General features: G+C 38.5%; 2 protein-coding genes across 2 annotated transcripts in view; one reads left to right on the forward strand and one right to left on the reverse strand.

The window, feature by feature from the left end:
- Position 1: 1 nt before the first annotated feature.
- LOC119834273 lies at positions 2–1565 on the reverse strand. Its single transcript, XM_038358609.1, has 2 exons — positions 1457–1565; positions 2–1329 (listed from the first exon to the last, which is right to left on the reverse strand). Exons 1-2 carry the CDS (start codon positions 1563–1565, stop codon positions 62–64), a joined length of 1377 nt encoding a protein of 458 aa, XP_038214537.1. The 3' UTR covers positions 2–61.
- An 846-nt stretch (positions 1566–2411) lies between these two features.
- The window catches only part of LOC119834274 (U4/U6.U5 tri-snRNP-associated protein 1), a 10750-nt gene continuing 2459 nt past the window's right edge, over positions 2412–10702 (forward strand). Inside the window, exons 1-13 of the mRNA XM_038358610.1 lie at positions 2412–2713; positions 3945–4050; positions 4718–4857; positions 5201–5336; positions 5478–5583; positions 6024–6158; positions 6991–7104; positions 7474–7674; positions 8070–8198; positions 8597–8684; positions 8946–9088; positions 9261–9425; positions 9957–10114. Of these exons, the coding sequence (XP_038214538.1) occupies positions 2575–2713; positions 3945–4050; positions 4718–4857; positions 5201–5336; positions 5478–5583; positions 6024–6158; positions 6991–7104; positions 7474–7674; positions 8070–8198; positions 8597–8684; positions 8946–9088; positions 9261–9425; positions 9957–10114 (1760 nt within the window). The 5' untranslated portion in view covers positions 2412–2574. The remainder of the gene's footprint in view (positions 2714–3944; positions 4051–4717; positions 4858–5200; positions 5337–5477; positions 5584–6023; positions 6159–6990; positions 7105–7473; positions 7675–8069; positions 8199–8596; positions 8685–8945; positions 9089–9260; positions 9426–9956; positions 10115–10702) is intronic.

The raw sequence follows: 10702 nt of genomic DNA on the forward strand, positions 1-10702 counted from the left end.
ATTATCATACGAAATCCTAAACGTGTCATAAATCTAAATAACATTAAAATGCCTATAAAAACTATCTCAACTTTCCCTTGAACTTCTCGCTTTTATTGATCCGCCCGAGCCGGTTGGCGCCCGCCGTGTCCGCTAGGTCCTGCAGCGCGTCCAGCTCGCGGCTGCACAGCGGCAGCGGATTTCCCTCTATTACAAAACGCACCAAGCCCGACTGCGACTTCTTCGGTAGATTGGACTGATATCTCATCACTTCCACCAATTTCATTATGCTACAATGATCTAGATAATTATGCGACAAATTCAGGTACGAAAGGCTCATATTACCGATCGAGTATAGGTACTCATTCTTATGTACGGTATCGCTATCACAAAACGGGTCGTTATACGCGCCGATCAGTTCGAGAGTCATCATTTCAGCTTTCAATGCGACGTTGTCCGCCGTGCTCGGTCTGGAGCTAACGAGCGCGGTGCGTTGCGCTCTCGCGGGTGCTGGCATAATTTTCTTTCGTCCCGTACTACGCTCATCGATCGACTTTCGGCTTTGGAACGTAGTGATTAACTCATTGTAACATTTGGTGTAAACTTCTTTCTGCAACCTTATATATTGTATGTTTCGCGTTCGTTTTGATATAATTTCTTCGTACGTCATTGAGAATTCCATCAGACTGTGGAAGATGGCTAACGCTCCTGTATTCGTTATGAGATTGCCAGATAGATTGAGATAACGTAACTGTCGATTGCTTCGGAGCATCGTTGCTAGCGCGGTGGCACCCTCGTCAGATATAGAATTGGAAGCTAAAGATAAAACGCACAGGCTTCTTGACGCTGGGAGTCGATATACCAACTTAGCAGCAATTGCCGCACAATCGCCATCCTCCAGTTCACATCGATCGAGACTCAAACATTTTAATTGAGTTTGATATTCGAGTAGCAAATGATAGTTGCGTTGCAGTACTGGAGAATCGTTGAGGCATATTTCTGTGATGTGTGATTGTGGAAGACAATTAGTGATTTCGTGAAGGGTGTAGCCGTCGATCGTGCACCACCGTATAGATATTTTATTCAGATAGGGTTGATATGGTATGCACATGGTAATGACTTTGAGGAGGAGCCTTGGAATGTTTGTACGTTGGAAGAGCATTTCTACGAGGCGTCCTGCGGTGTCGCAAACGGCGCAGATGCATACAATTTCCAAATCCTGGTCATCGCTCAGGAATACAACGGGAGATTCTATTTTGTCTGGAGACATTAGCGTCGGAGATGCGTTTTGCATTATCGACTTGTCTCGGTTTGTTTTTTTACTCTTTTCTTGTGCGCTTACATATTCCTCTAGAAATATGGACAAAAAAAAATATTAAATCTAACTAAAGAACAATTAACAAAAAGCATTTAATAAATTTAACAACTAACTGCATGTTCACTAATTCACTAATTGGTATCAATGAAATAAACTAACCCAGAATTCGAGTTTCTATTTTTACATCAAAAGAAGCTTCTAATTGTTTGCAAGCATACGGTAGAAAGGTTATAAGGTTGAAGGGTGTGGGCCGTGTATCTTCTGCCATTTTATTGAATATTAAATGTATTTGATATATATTTCATAAAAAATAAAAAATAAAACGATTTATTGTTGTATGTTTTTACAAAGAAGAGTGAGTTAATTATGAGAGATGACAAAAAATACAAAAAATCAAAGTGATTTCGAAGCGTTTTTATTTTATGCCAGTTCTAATGCAGCTAATAATATGTTGGTACAAATATAATAGACGCCTCTGTGAAATACAAAAATGTTATATTGCAAAATATGCAGAACTTTAATAAATTAGAAATATTTTTCAAGATAAAGCGCCTCAATTCAAGTACTATTAACGAGTTACGATTGTATCATATTGTGAAAGATGTAAATGTGACTAAAGATTGTTATAGGATGCTTTAAAGATTTTTTAATACAAATATTTCAAGCTAATAATATATTACACTCATGCTATGTTACTATTATGAATTGAATTATAGACCATTATAACTTTTTGCACAAGTACCTGCATGTTATATTTCTTTTGTGCATGTGTTTATACCTAAACGTTCCTGGAAGACTGGTTCGATTATAATAAAATATAATTTTTTTGTTTGAAAATGCCTAGGATTTACAGTTGGAACAGGAGCAAAGCTGTGGGAAAATGTTATCAGGTACTTAAAATTTAAACAATGTAAAACATAAAAATTAAAAAGGGCTATAAAAACAAAATCGGCTCGTAATGATCTTGTAAATAGTAACAAAAACTACTATCTTAATAAAAAAATATAAATAATATTGTTAATACATGAGAAATTTTTAATCTTATGTGTACAAAAATGTTATAATCTGTGGTAATGTGAAATATCAAAAACACATCCCGAGGCCTGTCATCTGAGATATTTCAACTTTCAACTGTCAAGATGTGTTTTCACAACTTGCGTGGATTTTGTTGATACAGTTTTACTGATTGTTAGTACAATCAGTTGTTCGTGAAACTTTGTTTTTACATAAATTTGCTATCAACAGTCGTATACTTTCAGTAATAAAGTATACACAAAATGGGGTCCAAAAAACACAAGAAAGAATCGAAAAAGAAGAAGCACAGGAGTAGGTCACGCTCGCCATTAGATGGAGAAGACCGGGAACGAAAGCGCCACAGAAAACACAAAGATCGCAAGAAGGATCGTTCGCCCGATGGTTAGTATTCTCATTTCTTAATTTTTACAAAGCGCTAATCTCTAAGAATTATATTCGTGTTATAACCTCTTGGTGAAACAAAAGTATCTTACATGAGAATCGCTTTAAAATCAACTCGAATATGATTGCTGGAGATAGCGTCTCATAAAATTGACAAAATAATGGCAAATTTTGCTCGTTTTCAGACTGGTGGCATTCGAGATAGAGCTCATCCTGAATGTTTCTACAATGAGGTAGGTATTTGATAGAAATGATGTTCAAAAAAAGATCATCTTTACAGTTTTAAATCTTCTGTAAGTAATAATGTATTCACTTTTCAACCAAATGCAAAAAAGGAGGAGGGTATCAATGATACTGTATTTTTTAAAGCTGGTAATTATTGTATATCAACAATATCTTTTACAATAAATAGGCTATAATTAAATTAGATGTGAGTATCCCTACTTATACTAAAATGCAAAAGTAACCCTGGCAGACAGAGTTACTTTTGCAGATTTTTGTGGAGTAGGCTCATCCCCTAAACCGCCTAAACTGGAACCAAAATGAATGAAATTGGTAGAAAGATAGAGGTTTAATTCTAGAAATCTCACAGGAAAAGGTTGTTTGTAGGGAAAACCATGAGATTGTCTTTATTTCATTCTTTTCCTTTGAATATGTGTGAAGTTTTAAGCAAAAAGCTAGATACAAAACAAGGTTACAGTGTCTATTTTTATTCCAAATTCAAATTGTTACATTATTGAGGATTTAGATAGTAAATTATAAGTGTAGTAAATATATGTCATCATACACTTGTTGAAAATTAATGTGTTTTATCTTTTAAAACCAATTATTGCTTACCAAGAAGATTTCGAAGCTGTTTTTTATTATAAATATTTACCATTCGCATATACTTTAGCTACGTAACATTTAATTAAAGGTGGAAGGTAACCTCATTTTTGTCTCAAATTTGTCCAGATATACTTGATATTGATAGATTGAAAGCTATCAAGTATATCTGTCAGGTGAACCTTTAAAATAGTATATCATCTTTCACAATGTTTTGAATATATGAAAACTAACAGTCCACAACACAAAACTTATAACACTATTGTTATTTAGGTAACGAAAACTGGTCCTGTATTTTCTGAGATTAACCCGTTCAAACAACCATCTCTTATATTATCAATATAGATAGTATGAATATAAAAATATTTAAAAATTTTAGTTAATCAGCGACATAATTTTGTTATAGTTGAGGAAGTGCCGGTGGACTCGCACCTGCAGGCGAAGGACGATCGCTCGCGCTCGCGCAGCCGCAGCACCAGCGCCGCGCCCAGCCTGAAGGATGATAGGAACAGGTGATATTCTTGAATTGTATTGTGATTTTAATGTAACTAGCTGCGCCCCGCGGTTTCACCCGCGTAAGTCTGTCTTCCGTAGGAATATCGGGATAAAAAGTTGCCTATATGTTATTCTAGTTGTCCAGCTGTCTACGTACCAAATTTCATTGCAATCGGTAGTTTTTGCGTGAAAGAGCAACAAACACATACACACACACACACGTCCTTACAAACTTTCGCATTTATAATATTAGTAGGAATAGTAGGATACTAGTATTTAGTAGGATATTAGTATTTAGTAGGATATTAGTAGGATTAGTAGGATGTATGCATTATTGTCATTTGAATTATAGGTGGTATTGTGTTGTGGTTTTGAAATGGTGATTGAATAAATAATATCATTTCAGTTAGGGATGTTAAGGTTAGTTGCCTTACATCAGGATTTTGAAATTGTGATTGGTTTTTTTATTTATTACCAATTTAATTATTTTTTATTCAATATAAATAAAGTTTACTTAATCCTAGTGCTTATTTAATTGTTCTTGGTAGGTTGTTGGAAATTTTAAAATTGTCTGAAGTGTGTAGAAACTGACCGTTTCAAAGGAAACAAACACCAAACTGTAGTTGCTTTAAGAAATATAATTAGATAAAATAAAGTTCATGTTTTGTATATTAAATATTGCAGTGAAAAAAGCACTGAGGCTGAGAGGTCACAATCACCAGTCAGCGCGCCGGCAGCCGCCCAGGAGAGCCTGTCCATTGAGGAGACAAACAAGCTGCGAGCCAAACTTGGCCTCAAGCCTTTGGAGGTTGCTGAGAAACCTGGTGGGTTTATTTTAACTGTAACCTACCCTTATGGGATGTGCCCAATGTGACAGTGATACTCAACTTATCTTTACTACTATTATGAATTCAAGCGTTTGATTGGATCCTTTCTTTCACGGCGCAACAGAGTGATGTTAATATGATATTTGTGACTAGAGATCATTAGAAGCCTTAATAGTGACAGCTTTTTATCGGGCTGAAACATCTTATTCCCTTGGGGCTTTTTTCTTAAATAAGAAGCCATTGCCAGAAAGCTATTATTAAATAGAACTAACTTAACTCTATGTTATGTTTTATGGAATTGCAATTCTATTACTCAATGGAACTGCTTTTGTCCCAATAGCTGAAGATGGCAAGATCAAAGACGACCTCGGCGAGTTCTACCACAAGCCGGCGCCGAACATCGCGCAACAGAAGAAGTCGGACAAGATGCGCGAGAAGCTCGACGAGAGACGAGAGAAGAGAAAACTAGAGACCAAGTGAGATGACTTGTTTACGTCACCTATGAGTTTGTTTTTGGAGACATTGGATTAAAATTTTGTGTGAATATGTCTATAAGTTTTTCTCACATAAAATGAGGACAATTAACTGAAAATGATATTATATTTTGCTATCTTTAGGTTGAAAACAACACTTCTAACAGAAGGGTCGGATGATGAGGACGCGTCTGCTTGGATCAAAAAATCACGACAACTCGAGCTTCAGAAGCGGGAAGCTGAAAAACGGGTATGTAACTTTTATGTTTTGTTTTGATTTGATAAATGTTATTTTTTGTATGTTTTTGTTGAAATTAAATTCTTATTATTTTTAGTGTCTTTGAATATTATGTAACAAAATGTAGAATTTAAAGAAATCAGTAAATCAAATGTAGATGTTCAAATTATAACAAAAAAAAAAACACAAATGTAAGATGTTGTAAGAATGGTAACATTAACTTTTACTTTGAGGTTTAGGAAGACTGATTTGCCCATATTTTTAATATTAGACACATTATGTGATGGGAAGTTAATATTGTTTCATCTGTTATTAGCTTCATCTGTATGCTATTATGTAACTAACTCCTATAGAGTCGATTTTGACCCGCTTTTAATGGACAGATTTAATTCAACTATAATAACCCAATGAATTAAATGCTAACGTGCTGTAACATGCGTGGTGTGGTCCAGGCGGCGATGCTGGACGAGCTGGACGCGGAGTTCGGCGTGGGCGCGCTGGTGGCGGAGGAGCAGCGCGACCAGCGCCGCCGCAGCTACGCGCAGAAGCACCTGCGCGGCCTGCGCGTCGCGCACGACGTCGCCGCGGTCCGTGCCACACTGTCACCTCTATCCCCATACACATAAGGGCTATCATTGACTGCTTAACATAACAATGGAGTTTAAACAGAGTATGAGTTTAGGTCAACAGCGCACACTTGTCAATGTGTTGGAGTGGGTTGGATTGGGAAATTTTAAAATATACGTAAAATTTATATGATACTACCAATTATATTAGCATTTCTATGAATATGATAATAATATTTTTTTTATATCATACATACAAGAAACCTAGTTTATCTGAATTAACATAAATCCGATAGAGAAATTACTATTTCAGTGGCAAAACTTTAAACTTGAAATTTTAATTGTTTTCACATAGCTGAGGTCTAACTGATAAGGTGAAATTTTAGAATCGCCATTCGAGGACATTCATTAGATGTTGGCTTAAATTGTACAATATAGAAATTTTTAACCCGTATAAACGTTTAAAACTGTATAGAAATACGTATACACAAAACGAATGTAGAGTGTCAACAGTTTACAATACTGCAATGTATCGCTATGCCCAAATAACAATAATTTTTACCATGTGTCCGAATTTTTAAATTTGTAAACTTGCACTAACTTTGACTTTTGAATATTTTGTTTACCTAAATGTTTTTATAATGCAACAATTAATTTAATTAATTTAGAAATAATGTCAAAAATTTTAGTATAAAATTATTATGTAATGACGCAGATATAATGAAATTTACATGCCCTTTGCGGCTAATGTGTTGATCGTATTGTTATTTTTGTTAACTTTTATACACACATTAGGCAAATAAATAGTAATAATGATTATTATTATAATAAAGCGAGTATCTTTGCTCGGCAGCTGCCCGAGGAGCGCGAGACGATCCTGACGCTGGCGGACAAGGACGTGCTGGCGGAGGACGGCGAGGACGTGCTCGTCAACGTCAACATGCTGGACGACGAGCGCTACAGGAAGGTACTGTGCGCTACCGTCGGCCGGATACACAGAGTTTTTCCTTTACATCAGCACAATGTTTCCGTGGGAATATATGATTTTGAACTAATTTGTGCAAATATTTATATATGGAATATGTTTAGTGGCATTTTAAATGGATTTATATTGTTTTTTAATTATATAATAACACAATAGCTCAATCGGACGATAGCTATAATTATTCATTTATCTAATGATAAAAGTATTGGTAAAATAAAACACTACGTTTTCAAATTGAAAGGACCAATACTTTATTCTTAATATAAATCAAAACTTATTTACATCTTTCAGAAGATAACAACTGTCAATCTTTCTGGCAACATAAAAAAACTAATAATATAACGATCGCAGAACATAGAGGAGCGCCGCAAGGCCGCGGCCGGCTACCAGGCGTACGACGAGGAGAGCGAGGTGGCGGCGGCGCTCGGCCTCGCGCGGCCGCTGCTCGCCAAGTACGACGACACCATCGACCCCGACAAGCGCCAGGCCGGCAAGGGCTTCGTGCTGGGGGACGACGCCGCGCTGCAGGCCACGCGCTTTCGGGAGATGCTGGTGAGTGCGTGCGTGCGTGCGTGCGTGTGTGCGCACTTGTGTGCGAGGAGAGAAAATCAATAATGTCTTTTTTATAAAATGCGTATAGAAGTCATAGCTATATTGGTGTAACGGGGCTTTTTAGTTGAATTTCAATATCTTTATACAACATTAAAAATTATTTTTTAAATAGAAATTAAATATATTCAAATCGCTTGAATATAACTGTTTGATTTAGAAGAAAGAGTAAGATGGAGTTTCAATTCTTCTTGACCCATATTCAATCCAATCTGGAATTCTGTCACTTCAAGAAACGTATTTACATAGGAAAGAAAAGGTCACCAACACCTTTTTATTCCTTCCTTCCTATCCCTTTGGCTCAATCCCATTGACAATGCTAAATGAATGTCATCCAGCGGCAAGAGCGTCTGGCGGGCGGGCCGGACAAGCGGCTGGAGTCGCTGAGCGCGCCGGCGCCGCAGCTGGCCGCCGACTACCTGGACGAGCACGAGATATCCGCCAAGTTCAAGAAGTTCAAGAAGAAGGTGACTGCTCGCCCCACTTGGCGCTTCGTGCCCTAGCTAGATATCTAGTTAGTTAAGGCACAAAGCGACAAATTTATGTCCGTAACGCGTTACGTAACGAATTGGTTTAGATTTCAAAAACAAATGAGAAATATATACGAGTGATTATTATTATATTTCTAGAATCATAAAAGTACACATATGTTTGACAATTCATTCACAATACATATTTTTTACATATAGTATATTTATAATGTCTATTTTATTTTTATTTTTTTATTTTAAAAATGGGCAAGCCATCCCATCCCTTCGCCTGATGGAAGGGACAACTATACATAATCCATACACAATATTTACTCAAAATTAACTTGAATATAATAAGTAATATCTAAGCAAGTGCAATGTGTACATGTGAGCAGGGCAAGTTCCGCAAGAAGCCGAAGCAGGAGCCCATCGACGTGGACGACTACGAGGCGGGCGACGCGCCGCTGCACACGGACGACACCGGTACCGTGTTTCGATATGCTTTCTCTTTCCAAATGTATCAAAAATAAACAGTACTATAATTTTATGAGTTTATCGCATAGGATAATAGTCCTAATTAGGATTGCCAAGATTAAATGATTTCTGTACATAAACTATGTATAAGAATATGAACAAGTGAGAAAATATCGTTGATTCTTATCTAATTTATGTTCATGTAAGCGTATTTTGTCAGGTCTATTTTTAACTTTATTTGACTGTGTGTGTGTGTGTGTGTTTGTGCAGAAGTACCAGCAGATGCGGCGGGCGCGGCGGGTGCGGGCGAGCTGGCGGAGGACGAGGACGAGACGGAGGTGGACGGCGAGCTGCAGGCCGCCCTCGCGCGCGCGCGCCGCCTCACGCAGGCCTCCGCCCCGCCAGTGCCCAAGGTGCCCTGCTCCTCCCCACCTACCCGCTTAGTGGTCACCTAACTCACTGGTCACTGAACAATCAATTACCAATTTAGTGTATTATTCTGCTTGTATTTTTGCTTATTATACCTTTTATTGTTATGATCTGAAGAAATGTGTCTTATTTAATCGTTTTGTCGGGCGGGAGCAGGTGGAGGAGATCCTGCAGCAAGTGAAGAAGGAGGAGCCGGCGTCGGAGGGCGAGGAGGGCGGCGCCGGCGTCGTGCTGGACGCCACTGCGGAGTTCTGCCGCACCCTCGGGGACATCCCCACCTACGGGCTCGCCGGCAACCGGGACACCGCCACTGAGATTATGGTACTGCTTTGAACTGCTGTTTCGCCAGATGGTAAGCGATCCCCATGGCCCGTGAACATTCGCTAAGTGTGCCTCTAGCTAAGCTAGTGGTGCCTCTGCAAATGCGTTAACCGCTTTTAAGGAGTAAGGGAAAAGGAAAGGTTTGACGACAGGAAAGATGGAATGGACTGGGAAGAGGGAGGAAAAGGAAAAACCTCTGGTACAATATGTCTCGGTGGTATTTGTGCTTCGGTTAAATATGTAAATAGAGTCATGTAGTTCTGGTATGTTACTCTCTTGCTTGGTGATTTTCAGGTACACGTGTATGTTGAGTTTATGAGTGAGAACGATTTTGTTTTAGTAAGTAAAAAAATAAATTCCATCAAATTGAAAAAAAAAAATTGGGACGGTCGATCGGTTAAGCTTTGTTTAGAAACCGTTGTATAAATATAGAACAATTTATTTTTAATGTATAAAAGTATGAGCTCTTAAAGCAAAATGATATGTATATTTTTCCGCAATCGGTGACATTTACAATGTTATGTGACGCAGGACTTCGAGCGCACGGAGGCGGAGGCGGAGCCCGAGGCGGAGGCCGGGTCGGGCGCGTGGAGCCGCGTCGACATCGGCAGCGAGAAGCCCGCCGACCTGGTGGCCGGTACGCGCTGCACCATACGTATCACCAGTCTATATTTGGACCCTTCTCCCTTGTGACCGCCTCCTTGATACGGTAGTTAACGCGTGAGCGCAGGACCAAGGGATCCTGGGTTCGATTCCCGGTGGGGTGTCGGTCTTGTAGGTCACAGAATGCAAATCACCTACTTGTCTATAAATAAAATCGATAAGTGTTAAAGATATGTATCATCTGCCCCCCATAACCCACTAGGGGACATGGGATTTATATTTTTGCCCGTGTGAATTTAGTTTGTTAACTTTTTATGTTTGTTCTGCTTAAACGATACTTGGTGTCGAAGGTTTGATGTTCCATATATACAGCTAATATGTTTTTTGCTCTTATGACAACATAACCACTTTTAATTTTTTTAGTTATATAGCATTGAAATGCTTTATAAATGAGAAATTTTTAAAGAATAGAAAAAAATTGATCACGAGGCGAGAATGAAACCCGCGTTTCTTGCCAAATTTTTTCTATTCTTTCAAAATTTCTCAACATAACCACTTGTCAGCGTCGGATACCGGTCTACCGGATTATAAAGATTATAGCGTGTGATGAGGTGTGGGGTGTGGGGTGTGGGGTGTGCGCAGGCGCGTCGGCGGGGCTGGCGGCGGAGCCCGCG

Source organism: Zerene cesonia, chromosome 19 (assembly GCF_012273895.1).
Source record: "Zerene cesonia ecotype Mississippi chromosome 19, Zerene_cesonia_1.1, whole genome shotgun sequence".
NCBI lineage: Eukaryota > Metazoa > Arthropoda > Insecta > Lepidoptera > Pieridae > Zerene > Zerene cesonia.